We start from the raw sequence: 17,399 nt of genomic DNA on the forward strand, positions 1-17,399 counted from the left end.
TTCTCTGAGGAAGTATCTGGAGCTGACAGCAGAGGTGGAGAGGCAGGGCTGCGGAGCTTTTGTGACCACAGGTGGTCTACGCTGAGTGGCCCCAGGGAGTCGCCTTGCTGTTTGTCTCCGTGGCTCTGGCAACAGTGACTCTGTGCCTGTGCGGGGTCCAGGTCATTACCAAGTCTCCCTCAGTCCTTGCCCCCTGGCCTCTGTGCTGCCTTCTTCAGGCCTCACCTCCCCCTGGGCCGCCCCTTCCAGCTTCCTCCTCTGCTCTGCCCAACACATCACGTCTGGGTTCTTGGGGGGGGCATCCTCACCTTCTGTCCATCCTGTGGCTTGGCATCCCAGGCCGCTGCTGATGCCGCTTCCCTCAGTTCCAGACTTGTGAACCTGATCTGGACTTGAGCAAGCCCTGAGCTCTAGAATGTGCTCAGCTGCTCCATGCCTGCACCTGAGCTCCTGGTTTCTGCCCTGCCTCACCCTCTCAGCCCTGACCGTGGTCATCACAGCGTGAGGCCTTCGGTTCCTTCTCGGGGACCCCAGGCTTTCTCAGGCCTGGAACCCACCGGCTTCCTCCTCTCCTGCCCCAGCTCCCTCCCCTGGGGCGCTGTGAAGGCTCCTGCCTTCTCACTCTGACTCTGCTCTCTAGGGGTGTGCCTGTCTTTCGGTAGCCAGTAGCCGAGGCCAGTGATGGAGTACATTGGTGCCCACCCTCCTGAGCACAGAGGGGTGTCTGCTGTGTGAGCCCCACTGCAGGCCCCTGCAATGCTGCACTTGGTCTCACAGCACCTCGGCATCCCCCTTCCCGCCCTGTCCTGACTCCTGGCCCAGTGCTCTCCTAGGACCTGCGGTGCTGGGGGAAGAGAGGGGTGGCATGTTTCCCACTCGCCTCCTCTGTCAGGTGGGCCCAATCCTCTCAGCCTCCCTAATCCACCCCGTTAATGGAGCCCAAGCCGGCTCAGACCTTCGTTCCGCAGCTGGCTAATCTCTGCTGCTAGAAGTCACCACCTGTCCCCGAGATGCCCTCCGCTCCCTGGCATCAGAGAGCAGAGTCAGTCCCAGGCAAGAGTGGAGGGCAAGGGACTTCTGACGGGGACTTGGGCCTTGGCCCCAGGATGCAGACTCAGAGCCAGGGAGCCTCATAGGTGGACTGGGGACAGTGTGTTAGGGACTGTCACCAGATGCCAGAGACCAGAAGCCCCAAAAGCTGGCATCTCCGGCTTCCACTAGGGCAGTGTGGGCTGGCAGCTCTGTGCCACTTGTGGCAGTGCAATATGGGGCAGGTGGAGTCACTCTTCAAGCTCTCCACTTCCCTCATCTGCAAAAATGGAGCTGACCAGAAGCCTGTGTCGGGCGGGGCTGTTTGTGCCAGCCAGGGCTGAGGGTCTGCTCTGCCTGGCCTTGCTCTGACTGCACTCGCTGGTCACTCAGCCTCTGCCTTGTCCCCTCACTCAAGGGCTTGCTGCAAGCTGTGGTCAGAGGCAGGCTGCAGAGACCCAACTGACTGGAAGGCAGCTGAAGTCCAGAGGCTGGAAAGACAGGGAGAGAAGGAGAGGGAGGGGGGCGGGGCGAAGAAGAGAGACGCAAGGAGAGCCAGAGACCGGGAGGGACAAAACCAGAAAGAAGCCGGCCAGCCGGGGCAGAGGAATAAGAGTCACAGTAGCCAGCGGCAGAGAGAAGGCGGCAGAAACAGGGTCTGCACGGGACACAGTCAAAGGCCAGAGAGCTGGAACCGGCGCAGGAAACGTGCCAGGGCGGGCAGAGGAGAGGGGAGCCGGCTGCGACCGCGAGTCAGGAGGGGCTGGGGGGCCGGAGGCGCCCCGCCCCGCCCCAGCCCTTAAATCCCGGGCTCAGCCCGCGGCTCGTAGATCGGGCCCGACACGCACGGCCCGTGCAGGTCGCCGGGAGGCGGTGGAGCCGCAGACCGGACTGACCAGAGCGAGGGCTGCAGGCAGGGGAGCGGCGGGACGGGGCGGAGGCTCGGGCTTCACCGCGCGCCTCGCCTCCCGTGCAGGACCCGGAGGACCCCCTGGAGGACGCGCCCGGCCCTGCGCTGCCGATGCCGCCGCCCAGGCTGACGGCGCTGGCCTCGGCGCGGGCGCGGCTGCTGCTGGCGCTGGTGGCCGGGCTGGCGCGCTGGGGCGCGGGCGCCGGCTCGGTGCGCCTGGCGGGCGGCCTCACGCTGGGCGGGCTGTTCCCGGTGCACGCGCGGGGCGCGGCGGGCCGGGCGTGCGGGCCGCTCAAGAAGGAGCAGGGCGTGCACCGGCTCGAGGCCATGCTGTACGCGCTGGACCGCGTGAACGCCGACCCCGCGCTGCTGCCCGGCGTGCGCCTGGGCGCGCGGCTGCTGGACACCTGCTCGCGGGACACCTATGCGCTGGAGCAGGCGCTGAGCTTCGTGCAGGCGCTGATCCAGGGCCGCGGCGACGGCCACGACGCGGTGCGCTGCCCCGGGGGCGCCCCTCCGCTGCGCGCCGCGCCCCCCGAGCGCGTGGTGGCCGTGGTGGGCGCCTCGGCCAGCTCCGTGTCCATCATGGTGGCCAACGTCCTGCGCCTGTTCGCGGTGAGGCGCCCCGCGGGCCCCTCCTCGCCCCGGATCGGGGCGTCTTTCCCGCTCTGCTCTTTCTGGAAGGGTCCAGCTCGCTGGGCCGCTCTGGCGCACACGGAGGAGGGAGGCTTGGGCTGCAGCCCCTACTCGCTGGAGCCCTCGGGCCGTGCACATCCTGCACCACCGTCCGGGCCCTCGGGGTGATGAGGAGCTTTGAGCTGGCCCAGAACCCAGGACCTGTTTTCCAGAGCGGAACCTGGGACTTGTCCCCAGCTACCCTGGAGGATGGGACGAATAGGTCCAGGGGTCCTTTCCTTCCTTTGACCTTTTAAATTCGATCTGAAAATACCTACTTTTAAACGGCTCCTAAGGGCCTCTAAAGAAGTGCAGGGGACTCTGGGCCTGCTGGGCTCCCGAGGGCTGCTGCAGCTCCCGCCCTGAGGGAGCAGGTGAAGGTTTGGAGCTTTGGAGCTTCAGCTCGGCCACCTCGCCTTCCCCGAGGTGCGCGGGGCTGTTGGGAAATTAAACTCTGTATGGCGGTAAGGGGCTGGACCATCGCCGGCCCTTTCTCTGCCCGTTTCCCCGATTTTCCCTCTTTCTTCATCTCTCTCCCTGTCCTTTTCTTACCCCCGAATCCCCTCCTCCCCCGCCTGGCCCACTGAGTCTCTCCGTGGTGGAGGACACACTCGCGGCTTCTGGTCACGCCCTCTTCCCGCCCGAGCGTCTGCTTTCTTCTTTTGCTGGAGCCCGGTGTGTGTCTGCAGTTCAGGGCTGCAGTGCGCACTCTCATTTGGGGGAATCCACGGCGCGTACATGCAGTGCTGACCCCGCCCTGCCTCCGCTTCCACCCGCTCCCTCTGCTCTGCTTGGAGCCTCTGCCTGTGATGTGCTCTTGGTTTATACGCCCCCTCCTCCCCGCTCCCAGCCATGTGCCCCGGCCTCAGCCCTCCATCCACTCAGCGCCTTGATGGGCTCTGCTTTCTAATCTCATCGCGCACCGTGCTGCTGTACACAGATGAACCCCGATTCATAGGCCCCTCCATTAGTGTGGTGCCTCACTGAGCCCAGCTCCCCCTGCAGCTCTGAGGCCTGGGGCAGCCCTTGGTGTGAAGAGGCAGAGCATGCCTGGGGCCATCAGTGTGCCCACACTTAGGTCGGCTGCAGGCTAGTGACACCACTGCCCTGGTCTCCTGTGCCTCTGTTCAGGACACGGCTGGGCAGCAGTGTTAGGTTGCCCTGCTCTGACATCGGACCTTCGTGCCTTCCATAGGCCGCCAGGTCCACACACGAGCAGCAGCCCTTCCCCACCCTCTGGGCTCCCTGTGAGGCTGCAGCTGCCCCTCCCAGCCCAGTTTTCCATGCGCAGCTGTCCCCACCTGCCCCAGCACCCTCCCCGGGGTCTCTGTGTCCCGAGTCCCCATTGCCCTAACCCCAACCACTCCCGGCTGTCCTTCTGCCCCAGATCCCCCAGATCAGCTACGCCTCCACCGCCCCAGAGCTCAGCGACTCCACTCGCTATGACTTTTTCTCCCGAGTGGTGCCGCCCGACTCCTACCAGGCCCAGGCGATGGTGGACATCGTGCGGGCACTGGGGTGGAACTACGTGTCCACGCTGGCTTCCGAGGGCAACTACGGCGAGAGTGGGGTGGAGGCCTTCGTGCAGATCTCCCGTGAGGCTGGTGAGCTGAGGAGGGGACATGAGCTGGGCTGTGGGGTGGCATGAGGGACGGGGACCCGGCGGCCCAGTGGGCGCAGGGCTGCATTAGCCTGGGTGCACTCCCGCAGCCCCAGCCCTTCCTCAGGAAGGCTCAGTGCTTGCCCTGCACCTGTCAGGTGGGGCCCAGGGAGGATTTCACCCCTGCGCAGCTCCACCAGGCCCTGTGCTGCCCACGATGCAGCAGAGTCACTGGAGGGGGCAGCCAGGCCCAAGGGGCAGGAGCCGACTGTGAGGTCTCCCAACACCAGGTGGGGTCTGCATCGCTCAGTCCATCAAGATTCCTCGGGAACCAAGGCCAGGCGAGTTCAACAAAGTGATCAAGAGGCTCATGGAGACGCCCAACGCACGAGGCATCATCATCTTCGCCAACGAGGACGACATCAGGTGGGCTGCATGCTGTCCTGGCGGCAGGCTCCCCACCTCACCACACATGGCTGCCATATTTGTGTAGTCATCACAGAGGGGATCCAGGTCTGGTCTGAGAAGAGGTGTCCGAGGCTTGCCCTGGAGACACGTGTCCCTTTTATCACCGTGGTGAGAGAGGGGCCCTGTAGGTCACCTGTGTGCAGGAAGTGAGCTGCCAGGAATGGCTGGGGTGGGGACAGTACAGAGGGCAGGGGGCCTTGGACCCAGGCCTGAGCCCCCTGGTGGCTTTGCCGCCAGCCTAGGAGTTGCTGTGACTTCTGATTGTCCTGTTTCCCCCATGGACTGTCCATATCCATCCTTTTTTGGTTACTGTAACAAAATACCAGAGGCCAGGTGATTTATAAAACAAAAGTTTGTCTAGCTCACATTTTGGAGGCTGAGAGCCCAGAATGGCCCCAGCTGGGGTGGAGTCCCCAGGATGTACCACCATTTGGCAGATGGTGTCATGGCTGGAGTGAGGAGGGGCACAATTGCACGGTGGGTCAGGAACTCATTTGAGTGGCACTGATCAGGGTCCCTGGAGAACCACTTAAGCCCCTGAGGTCTCAGCCACCCCTCAGGAGGCCACCCCTTCATGTCCAGCTGCCTCCCGGCACAGCCGTACTGGAGACCAAGCTCCCAGTGCATGGTGGGAGCCTGTCATGCACAAGGACAGTGTGTGTGTGGGTGGCTTGGGGTCAGGGGAGCCCAGGGAATAAGTCCTGAACACCCTATACCCTTTTCTAAAAAACAGGGCACTACTGTGCCATGTGGAGATGGTGGGTGGGGAGAGCATGGGAACTACCCAGGGGTAAGATGGAGGGGACCCGGGTCCCCGCTTAGTACCCGCTGCTTGCTCCCACTAGGAGGGTCCTAGAGGCCACACGCCAGGCCAACCTGACTGGCCACTTCCTATGGGTCGGCTCGGACAGCTGGGGGTCCAAGATCTCGCCTATCCTAAGCCTGGAGGATGTGGCTGTGGGGGCCATCACCATCCTGCCCAAAAGGGCCTCCATTGATGGTGAGTCCGGGGCTGTGCCGTCCCCTCCTGGGTCCTCCCGGTGGACCCTGCTGGGGATGCCCATTTTCCACATCTGTGCAGCTGATGCCATAAACTGAGTCCTCCTGGATCCCGGCCAGTGACTGGCCCCTCCAGGCAGGGCTTGAACAAGCGGTCAGGAAGGGGAAGTGTGCACAGGCAGGGTTTGGCTTTGGTTTTATGAAAGCCACTCTGAAGTGAAGAGGAGGACAGGTATGGCAGATGCTGCCCTGCTGGGGACGGTAAGCAGTCTGCCTTGGCCCTGGCCCCCTTCTCACTGTGACCGTCTGGAAGAGCCAGCTTCCCATTGGGGTTGCTCGTTTCCCAAAGACCTGAACTGCAGACGTCTTGATCTGCCCAGGGTTGTAAGGCCGGGCCTGGCAAGGGAGAGGCCCTTCTTGGGGCTCAACACGCTTCCCGGTGGCAGATGCCCTGCACCCTGTCCTTCAGCTCCTCCAGTTACAGGGAGTGAACTGGACCAAGGGTGGCTTTAGGAATAAAGACCTGCCTGAAAGCAGGTGACTCCAGGGAGAGGGCAGCGAGCTGGGGACGCTATTGGCCCTCCTGTCCCCCCCATGCTCTGTGGTTGCTGTACCCTATGGCCTCATGTTCACAGGATGGATGCTGCGGCTCCACCCATTCCATGTTTACAGCGGCAGAGATCCAAAGTCCTTCAGGTGGCAGGGCTGAGCTTGTGTCAGGATGCAGATTCCACCCTGAAGCTCCCAGCTTTGAATTCACAGCCACTGACCGATGCAGAGTGAGCAGGTGGCACAGGGACTGGCCCAGGCGGTGGCCACGCTCCCTCATTTTCCTCCTAGGGTTTGACCAGTACTTCATGACGCGCTCCCTGGAGAACAACCGCAGAAACATCTGGTTCGCCGAGTTCTGGGAAGAGAATTTTAACTGCAAACTGACCAGCTCGGGCAACCAGGCTGACGATTCCGTCCGCAAGTGCACAGGTGAGGGCTGTCCAGGACAGGGAGGCAGGCGCGGGAGGAGGAGGGTCAGGCCGGGCGTGGCTCCCGGGGACAGGAACACTTCCTCCGCGGGTCCCTAGGACAGGCGAGGAACGCATCGGCCAAGACTCGGCCTACGAGCAGGAAGGGAAGGTGCAGTTTGTAATCGACGCCGTGTACGCCATCGCGCATGCGCTGCACAGCATGCACCAGGCACTGTGCCCCGGGCACTTGGGACTGTGCCCAGCGATGGAGCCCACGGACGGGCGGACCCTGCTGCAGTACATCCGGGCGGTCCGCTTCAACGGTGAGGGAGAGCCTGGGTGGGCTTTCCGGGCGGCTTGGTGTGGCCTGCGGCAGACCAGGGCCTGTGCGTCAGGTCTGCACCTGTCAAGTCTCTGTCCCTAGAGAGTTTCCAGCCCCACCCACACCTAGAATTTCCCCCTCCTGGCGCTCCTAGCACCTCACCTATGTGCCTGGCCTTTGCAGTTTGTTCTGAAGGCTCCATGTGAAATGGGTCAGAATTTCTCTTCCTCTAAGGATGAGTATGTTCCCTGCACTCTGGACCACGTCTGTCCCCCTTTCCTCTGTGGACAGACACCAGTGCCTGAGGCCTTGCACCCTGGGTGAACCATGCGGCTCTGAACATGGAGGTCAAATGTCTCTTCGCGTCCCCTTCCCGTTCCTTTGGGCCTACTCACAGGGGTGGCACTGCTGGTGCATTGGGCGGCTTCCTTTTTAATTTTTGAGGTGCCCCTCAGTGGCTCATCATTTACTTTCCCGACATCACTGCACACCCCTGGGCCGGCCAGTGACCTCTCTGGGTGTGAGATGGCCTCTCGAGTGGTTTTGATTTGCATTTGCACCAAATGCGTTTGCAACACTGGGTGTCTTCTCATGACCTGGTCTAAGGCCGCCTTGTCCTGGTTGGGCCTGGTGGCCTCCTGGGAGGCTGGAAAGCCAGGTGAGAATGGCAGGCACCCCCTGCAGGCAGCGCGGGGACCCCAGTGATGTTCAACGAGAATGGAGATGCACCTGGGCGTTATGACATCTTCCAGTACCAAGCGACCAACGGCAGCGCCCACAGCGGCGGGTACCAGGTGGTTGGCCAGTGGGCAGAGGCCCTCAGGCTGGACGTAAGTGGCGCAGCCCGCACCTGAGTGTCACTGGCAGGGCCTGATTTCTGGCGGCAGGGGGCACCGGCCTGTGTGTCCTCTGCCGCAGGTGGAAGCCTTGCTGTGGTCCGGGGGCCAGCGCGAGGTCCCCACATCGCTGTGCAGCCTCCCCTGCGGGCCAGGAGAGCGGAAGAAGATGGTGAAGGGCGTGCCCTGCTGCTGGCATTGCGAGGCCTGCGACGGCTACCGCTTCCAAGTGGACGAGTTCACGTGTGAGTCCTGTCCCGGGGACATGAGGCCCATGCCCAACCACACGGGCTGCCGCCCCACGCCCGTGGTGCGCCTCACCTGGGCCTCCCCCTGGGCCGCCTTGCCCCTGCTGCTGGCCGTGCTGGGCATCATGGCCACCACCACAGTGGTGGGCACCTTCGTGCGACACAACGACACCCCCATCGTGCGCGCCTCGGGCCGAGAGCTCAGCTACGTGCTGCTGACCGGCATCTTCCTCATCTACGCCATCACCTTCCTTATGGTGGCGGAGCCCGGGGCGGCTGTCTGCGCAGCCCGCAGGCTCTTCCTTGGCCTGGGCACTACCCTCAGCTACTCCGCCCTGCTCACCAAGACCAACCGCATCTACCGCATCTTCGAGCAGGGCAAGCGCTCCGTCACCCCACCGCCCTTCATCAGCCCCACGTCGCAGCTGGTCATCACCTTCAGTCTCACCTCCCTGCAGGTGGGGCCCTGGCTGTCCCAGGATGGGCGGGTGCCACCTCCAGGGCTGGGATGGGGCAGCGCATGTGCTGAGGTCTGCCCTCAGTTTTAAAAGTCAGAGAAGTGGTAGTCTGATGTGGAGGTGCATGCCTGTAATCCCAGCGGGCAGGGAGGCTGAGGCAGGAGGATGGCAAGTTAGAGGCCAGCCCAGGCAACGTAGTGGGATCCTGTCTCAGTGAAAAAGGCTGGAAATGCAGCTCAGTGGTACAAAGCTTCCCTGACATGTGGCAGACCCTGGGTTCCAACCCCTGCTCCAGGCATCCCCACCTCCAGGACCTGGGACAGGGCTGGGATCTTGGTCCCTGGCCTTGGGTGCCTCTGACCTGCCTGGCTCCTGCAGGTGGTGGGTGTGATAGCCTGGCTGGGGGCCCAGCCCCCACACAGTGTGATCGACTACGAGGAGCAGCGCACGGTGGACCCGGAGCAGGCCAGGGGTGTGCTCAAGTGTGACATGTCGGATCTGTCCCTTATCGGCTGCCTGGGCTACAGCCTGCTGCTCATGGTCACCTGTACGGTGTATGCGGTCAAGGCCCGAGGGGTCCCCGAGACCTTCAATGAGGCCAAGCCCATCGGCTTCACCATGTACACCACCTGCATCATCTGGCTGGCCTTCGTGCCCATCTTCTTTGGCACCGCCCAGTCTGCCGAAAAGGTACCTGGGGTCCCCGTCCCTGGCCTGTCCCCTGTGCTTCCTTCTTGTCACCCAAGGGCTCAGCAGAACCAGCTGAGCCATGTGGAGGCTGCGACATCAGATGACTGCACAGTGGCAGATCCGTGTGTGTCATGGAAGCCACACCCGTGCTCCCCTGGGGTCTCTGCTGCCCACCCGGCCTCTCAGCTCCTCCTGTGTTCATGCAGGAAGGGGGACAAGCAGTGGGGATGGGGAACAGGAAAGAGTAAATGGAGGATAGGAACGGGGAACAGGGACTTCTCAGGAACGGCTCCCGAGGGCCGTGGGGTCCCGAGAGGGTTGCCCTGGCCTTCCTGTTGCTTTGACTTTGGGGCAGTACTGGGGGTTGAGCCCAGGGCTTTCACCTGAGCTGTATCCCCAGCCTTCTTTTGAGACATGAACTGGCTAAGTCACTAAGTTGTCTAGACTGGGCTCAGACTTGGGATCTTCCTGCCTCAGCCTCCCAGACTTGGGGGACGACAGACATGTACCGCCACACTCAGCTCCTGATTTGTCTCGGTTCAGTTTTCCCCATTTGTATCCCAGTTAACTGGTGGATTGACAGAGCCATTTGCTTGATCGTGCATGTGGTCACTTCTGCATGAACACAGCAGAACCCACGTGCATCCTCCCGTATGTGCCTTTCGTTTGCTCGTGAGCTCTTTCCCCAGTGCCTCCGAACTTTCCTTCCTGCATTTGTCCTGTGTTTGAAAGCATTCGTTCCTTCATGATGTGCTGCAGCCGTGTGGGTGCGGGGGCCGCTTTCCCCAGCTCTCCTTTCCTTCTTAGTGGGGTCCCTCCTGCCACTCACCCCTTGCTACCCGGATGGATCAGCAGCCGGCTGCTGCCTCCGGCCCATTCCCGTGGGCCTGAGCACTCCCCTCCTCTGGCGCAGATCTACATCCAGACAACCACGCTGACCGTGTCCTTGAGCCTGAGCGCCTCGGTATCCCTCGGCATGCTCTACGTGCCCAAGACCTACGTCATCCTGTTCCACCCTGAGCAGAACGTGCAGAAGCGCAAGCGGAGCCTCAAGGCCACAACCACGGCGGCTGCGCCCCCAAAAGGGGAGGAGAAAGAGGACCCCAAGTAACCACAATGGGCTGCCCCTCTCCCTCCTCCCTGCCCCTCTGACCACCTCGTAGTTCTGGCCTCTGGGAGTGCGAGGAACAGGGGTCCACGCCGGACACGATGAATGCACAGCCTCGCCTGATCCCATCCATACCGCTGGGGTTCTTGGGCTCCACATTTGTGCCCCGGGGGCCATGCTTCCTCCCAGTGAGGCTGCTCCAGAGGAGGCCAAAAGGGCAGCACTGGCCCTTGAGAGCCACTGCCCCTTGTGTCTGATGCGCCTTGGGGCTGGTGGTAGGAGAGCTCTGAAGGAGAAGGCCTGCACCCCACTGCAGGGGAATTTGGGTCCCTGTGTGAGGTCACCACTTCCAGGAAGAGTGGCCCTCGGCCCCAGCGTCTCCCTTAACCCCTTCCCCCAACCAGCGGATCCAAGTGCACTCTGCTGAGGGGAGGCCACTGGCCTCTGTGGGGCAGACACCGTCGGCTGAGGCTGTTCCAGAGCTCCACAGTGGGACCAGGGACAGCTTTTTGTGTCCATGGTGAAGACCGGTCTCAAGTGTATAATTTAGGGTGGACCTAACAACTCTCCTTTCTGGACGTTTTTCTGAGCAATGGAAAATGCTTGGGGTGTAGATGCCTGAGTGTTCATTTCTCAGTCATCTTTCTAACAAAAACCTACTCAGTGTTGGAATTTTGTTTTCATGGATATGGAATTTACCCGTGCTGAGCTGGCTGTTTTATGATCCAGAACTCTCTGGTAGCTAATGTCCATGACAAAGCACAAAGGAGACCCACACTACGTGCAAGCTGAAGACCCTCTGACGCCCCGAGCCCTGACTGTGGGCTGCTTTCTGGAGAAGGACGTTGCTGGGGTGCAGATTCACCCCTCGCTGCCCAGTGGGAGCTGTGAATCTCATTTATTGCTGACTGCTTTTCAAAAGTCATGGTGCTGTGGGGCTTCTCTTCCGTGGGAGTCTTCTGACATGCGTATCAGCACTTTTGTGGGGTTTCTTCCTACGTGAACACTTGGAGAGTCAGCAAGCTCAGATCGCCAAATGAGTTTTCCCATTTGCTGTTTTCTTAGTATGTAGTCCAAGTAGTCCATGTGTACATGAAGTCACTCCCTTTGATCATGCTCCGACGTTTAGTGACAGGTTGACAGCTCCCTCAGGGTTCCCTGGTTTTTGGCTACACAGTGTTAGTGCCCGGATGTCCAGTCCAGTGCTGAAGTCCTGGAGGAAGGACTGTGCTTTTTCTGTGCGTTCTCCTAGGATGGGATCTCTTCTGCTGGCTAAGAGTTGGGCCCTACCTGAAGGCTTTCTCACGTTGTTCGTCATCTGGCATTATTTCTGTCTGGTGAGAACTACGCAGTTCAGCAAGAGTGCACTCAGGAGCAGGGCTCCACTACCGTTTAGTACAGGACGGCTTTCCCTCGGGCATGAGTTCTCCAAAGCAGAGTGGGATGACACCTTAGCGCCTGGCTGCTGCACTTTCCATGTGGTCTCCAAGGTGCTGAGACCTCCGCCTAAGAGGGCTTTTCCCTGTTATATTCTTACGCTTTATCACCAGTGTGAATTTTTGACACATCGATGGCACGTTGTCACATCTCCATTCCCCGTACTCCATTACACACATTGCCTCCTCTTTTAGGCTCTGAATTCTTACTAAATAAACGTCACTTCTCCCCAGAGCTTTGTGGTTTTCTGTTACCTCTTTTTGTATTTTTCAGTCTTAGGGATTTCTAAAATGAACAGAATACACAATTCCAAAAATATCCACCGTCGTTATTTTGAATAAAACAGCTTCATAAATAATAAATACTCTTTATTATATGGGTACCTTGCTTGGGCATGGTAGTGCACCCCTGTAACCCTAGCCCTCAGGAGGCTGAAGCAGGAGGATCACTGTGAATTCAAGGCCAGCCTGAACTACACAGTGAGACCGTGTCTTAAAAAATGAAACAGAAGTCATTCATAGGGAAACCTTTCCTTAAATGTGGAAAATTCCAAAGTGTAAATAGTTTTCATCTCAGATCTGTGAAGGAGAAGGCACTCTAGTGCTGGCAGAAGGAAGCAGAATCCGACAACTGTTATGGGCAGCTCTGCAAGATTCAAAGATAATTTTTTTTTTCATCTTTTAAAGATGACTTCCTGGAAAAGGGTAAAGAAATGCCAAGGGCAGGAACCAAGAGAAGCCCGGCCGTGGAGGGCAGGGACGAGAAGGGTGGGATGGACAGGCAGACAGGACACGGAGGCACCAGAGAGAGGACTGGGTCTTGGAGCTGGGGTGGAGCCAGCACCTGGCGTGTTCCAAGCCCAGCTCTGCGGTGAGCTGCACAGCCTGGATTTGGATCATTAGTGCTGGTCGCTTCACCTGTCCAGGCTGCTGCAGCACAGTATCATAGATGGGGAGCTTATAAAAGCATTTACTTCTCAGTTACAGAGCGGGAAAGTCCACGCCCAGGACATCGGCAGTCAGCGGGTCTGCAGGGCGCTCTTCCTGTTCATAGGTGATGTCCTCTCCAGTGTCCTCCCCTGGCAGAAAAGCCCAGGGAGCTTTCTGAGGTCTCTTTAACAAGGGCAGTGATCTGAGGCATCCACTGTCACGACCAAGTCAACTCCAAAAGGCCCACCTCAAACCCCGCTGCACTGCAGGTTGGATTTGACTCGGGGGCTGTTGGGAAGTGAGCCTCTGTCTGTAGCTGCTGCTCTGGGAAGGCACGAGCTGTCGCCGCTCCCAGCGTCTTCCCGTGTAGCCACTCTATGCAGAAATCACTCTACGCGCTGTGAGCAGATCCCATAGCCCCAGCCCTCCTCCTTGGGTGCTTACTCCGGGCTATGTACCTGGGATGCCTGTGGACAAGATGGGCAAGGATTGTCCCCTTCATGGGACTTACGTCTGACCCACGGCAAAGATGGTAAGCAGCACACAAGATATCGGCATGGAGCATGCTAGGTGACAGGTGCTGTGGAAAAGAGCACAGAGCTGGTTTGGCAGAATGGGGCAGCCAGGAGGATGTGCTGCATGGAGGGTCCAGCGCTGGTGGCAGCAATCCCAGGGCTATCTGTGTGAAAGAGACCCCTGAGGTGCTCAGAAGGCAGAGGCCCAGGGCAGGCTGGGCCTCGCATGGCTGAGGATGTGGCAGAGGAGACTGGAGGAAGGGAACCACGTGAGAACTTGGCTGAGCTCCCCCAGCAGGGGCTCTCGAGCCGCAGAGCCGAGGGTCTGCACACCTGTGTGTCTCCCCGCCCTGGCCTCAGCCGGGCTGCACGCTGTGACTCATGCCATGGGCTAGACGACAGACAAGGACAGGTTCCTCCTCACAGCTGCAGAGGTGCGAGTCCAGGCTGAAGGGCCTGTGTGGGCAAGGCTGCTGTTGCTGCGTTGTTCCATGCGGAAGAAGATGGCACACTCAGCTGGACACACCCTTTCTAAGGCACCCTTTCTCTGCTGTGTGTGGGGCCCACTCTGGCGGTACTGGCACCAACTTATCAGGAGGAAAAAGCGCTTCTGACCCAGTCCCCCTTGAAGGCCTCACTCTCAGCACTGCTGCACAGGGGCTCAAGTTTCCAGCACGGGACTTTGGGGAGCACGTTCAGCCTCAGCGGTGCACACACATGATGGTAAGGGGGTGTCTCGGGGCAGTGACAGCAAACCTTTCAGGGACGAGCACCTAGACTGCAACCCTAAATTGTAACCCCAAACCCACTGATTTATCGCAGAGTGCCAACACTGCAACTAAACCTGAATCCTGAGGCTTAATTTGGAGCTCTATATTAACGTCTTTTGTCTTAAAAGCATGCATGCTATAGGTCTGCCTGCACTGCTCCGAGGGATTGGCTTATGTGTCTGCAGAGGCTGGCCAGTCTGAAGTCCAGGGAGCAGGCAGCAGGCTGGACACTTGGGCAGGAAGGATGCTATCATCTTGAGGCAGAATCTCCACTTCTCTGGGAAAGGAGGCCTTCCACTGATTGAATGAGGCCCACCATATCAACGGGCATGAGCTCCTCTGCGTAAAGTCAACTAGTTGCACCACATCTACAAAATACCTTCACAGCAGCACCGGTGTCTGATTAACTAAGCGGGTACCATGATGTCCAAGCCAAGTGACACCTAAAACTCACTATCGCCGGAGGGGATGCGAATGTTACCTGCAGCCTTGCAGGCTGTCATAACTATGAACTCTCTCCCACTGTGAGTGAGATGCTGCAACACTGCCAGGTCACAGTGCAGCGCTCCGAGGCAGCCTGACAAGCACCCAAGGCCACCTTGGTTCCTGCGCTGGGCATATCTTTAAAACAGTGTCAACACAGTGCTTTTTTCTGAGCATATTACATGCAGATTAGTGTGGAGGACACACGTAGTCCCTGAAGCAATACTGTTCTCAATCAAGTGTGCAGGCTGCATTCTCAAGAACGTTGTTATGTGTGTGGTTTACACGCAGACTGGCATGACGAACACTGCACGGCCCTAGGGAGCGAGCATACACCAGCATCCCAGGGGGATCTTCTGATGTGGCCTGGTATTTGGGGAAAGGACAAGGAGGGGCGAGAGAGGGCTTGGCGAACACAGGGACCTGCACATCAGATAAGACTCGACTCCCTTGGAGTTTGTTACGGTTTGATAACTAGTGGTCTACTTAACGCCAGCTGGATTACATCAGCATGCATTGAGAGAAGATGCTCCACCTGAGGAGGGTTGCCAGGATAAATAGGTGGAGAAGAGAGGTGTGGAGAGGGATTGAGGTGTGAAGGAGACATTGTGGGTTCTCCTACGAGTTGCTGTCTGAGCTGTTGGTTCTCCTGGAGGAGCTTTGGTCTTCACGTCGAGCATTGCTTCCTGGCTCCGGAGGGGAAGACATGTGCTGCCTGGTCTCCAGGATGAACTCGTCACACTGCTTCCTGGCGCGTACCCGACTGTGCTTGTCGTCAGAGGAGCTTGGGGCCTCCGTGTCGCTGAGGACAGCTGTGGTTCCTTTCAGGACAGCCCAGCTTTTTGTTGTGAGTGTGACTTCTCGGCTCCAGTGTAGAACCCTCATCCCACTAGCACAGCTCCTTCATCCTGCTGGCATAGACTTTCTGGCTTCCACCACTGACCCTTGGGTCTTCCCGGCACAAATCTGTAAAAGAGACTAGTGTGAGACCTTCTTGTGGGCTCTGGACTTCCAGTTGGACTCGTGGAGGTGTTGTTCTGAGCTCTGGGTTTTTATCTGGACTCATGTGGGACATTGTCATGGGGTTTAGACTCTTGACTAAATAATCTATGTTGTTAGTGTTGTGGATAGATTTCCCGCATTCTCCTGTATTAACTTCCGGTGACCATTATAAAAATATTATAAACATGTCCTGATCTGAATTGTTCTCTGTGTACAACCCCTGACTACAACAGAGGTCTTCCTGCACCTTGGAGGACCAGCACACCATGCATCATGCAGGGAGTTAAGGCCTATACACTGTGTCAACTTGAGAAGTCTAGAATCTTAACTCAGGGATTCAGCAGCTCTACATCCCTGGTGCAGAGGACAAGCCAGTTACCATTCCAGGATACTGTTCATTGTGTCAATGTGAGAAGGTTGGAACCTTAAGTGACTCAGCAGAGGCCAGGGTTCCCAGTTTATACATTCTCAGCCTGTGCAAGAGGACGGCTGGCAGATGGTGAGTGCCACACACACTCCCAGGGAGCAGCCTGCATACAATAAAAGCCAAGTAAGGGGGACCAATTGCGGCTTCTTCAGAGCTCTGGTGTTTGCCTTTAACTTGGTCGCCGTCTCCTGGCTTCTGCCTGGGACTCTTCAGCCTTCCATTGTAGATTCTGTAGTATTCTGGTGCTGACCCATCGGCCTCCTGATAGGGAACTGCACGGGACACTGCAGTGAGCTCCAGCCCCTGGGCTGGACCTTTCAGCTTCCAGTGTGTAGACACCCTCTGCCCACTCCCTCAGCCCATTTTGTGGTTGAGCACCGTGAGCCAATCTTGTAATTTCTTACACATTGTATATCTTGCATTATATCCGTTTCTCTAATAAACCCTGACTGATACCCAGAGAGGCTTTGTTCTCGCTGTTGGCTCTGCAGGTGAGGAGCCTGCTGTGCATGACCTGTGTGCATTCTGCCTGATGGACGCAGTCAGGTAACTATCACATGGTAGACTGCTTTGCAAGTGTCCTATTCCATTTTCTCTTCCCACATTCTCCAATAATTTGCTGATTTCCTGTGTTTCCTCTTTAGGGTCCATGAAGGCAGTGACCACATGAGTGTAGGACAGCCGTTGCCGGCAGACATTATTTAGTAAATGAGTGGCTGCTTCTCCCTATTTCTGGCCCCTCTTGCCTCTTGCTTGTGGAGCATGTCCAAAACAGGCATCGCTAGCTATGCATATGACATCTCACAGGACCATGCTGTCCGTCTCTGCCATCTGTCTGTGGACTCCAGCTGATGGAGCGCTGTTTCGTCCACTCTCAGGCCGCGCCTGGAGAAGGCCCTCTTAAGCACATGTGGAAGTGTGGTTGCTGGAGTGGGCACCTGTGACCTGCCTTGCACACACATCTGCTCCGCCCCAACATCTTGAGCCACAAGGCTAGCATGCATCACAAACAGGTGAGCAGGGGTGAGGGGTGAGCACAGGCACCCTGGCCGTATTGCCTGGAGTTGTCTGTTTCTGTTTACCAATGGTGACTTTCACCTGATTCCTAAGCATTTCTTCAGTCTCCTGCTGGGCCTGATACTCTATGGATATTTTCAGCATGGCATTCTTTGACATCTTAGAAAAACTTTTCAGCTGGGGAAAGAGTCCTTCGGCTCTAGCCAGTTTCTAAGAGACGGCAAAGGGCCGGGCCAGCCACGTCTTGTGCAAATAGCCATCAGGGCCACACCTCCACTGCCTGGCCCAGGCACCCAGAACGCAGCTCCTTCAGCTTTAGGCAGCCCAGGGCTGGGTCCTAGGGAGTGGGAAGCAGTCCTGTTCAGCTCGGAGGCCATCATGATTCTGGCTGGGCAGTCCCGAGCCTCTCACCCTGCCTGCCGTACCTTTCCCTCAAACACCCCTCAAAGGCTCTGGCACAATGTTTCCCGCCCTCCTGTCTGTGCCTCCTCCACACTGGCGCCTTGCCTGCCTG

The 17,399-nt window shown here is 58.7% G+C and overlaps 1 protein-coding gene across 1 annotated transcript; it reads left to right on the plus strand.

Moving 5' to 3' along the window:
- Positions 1 to 1,567: 1,567 nt before the first annotated feature.
- Grm6 (glutamate metabotropic receptor 6) lies at positions 1,568 to 12,082 on the plus strand. Its single transcript, XM_003461633.3, has 10 exons — positions 1,568 to 2,554; positions 4,002 to 4,218; positions 4,505 to 4,640; positions 5,528 to 5,682; positions 6,522 to 6,662; positions 6,766 to 6,966; positions 7,650 to 7,795; positions 7,884 to 8,507; positions 8,886 to 9,197; positions 10,111 to 12,082. Exons 1-10 carry the CDS (start codon positions 2,051 to 2,053, stop codon positions 10,306 to 10,308), a joined length of 2,634 nt encoding a protein of 877 aa, XP_003461681.2. The 5' UTR covers positions 1,568 to 2,050; the 3' UTR covers positions 10,309 to 12,082.
- The last annotated feature ends 5,317 nt before the right edge of the window (positions 12,083 to 17,399 follow it).

The sequence above is a fragment of the Cavia porcellus genome, unplaced genomic scaffold, assembly GCF_034190915.1.
Source record: "Cavia porcellus strain 051 isolate PalLab524CR breed Dunkin Hartley unplaced genomic scaffold, mCavPor4.1 scaffold_19, whole genome shotgun sequence".
Taxonomy (NCBI): Eukaryota; Metazoa; Chordata; class Mammalia; order Rodentia; family Caviidae; genus Cavia; species Cavia porcellus.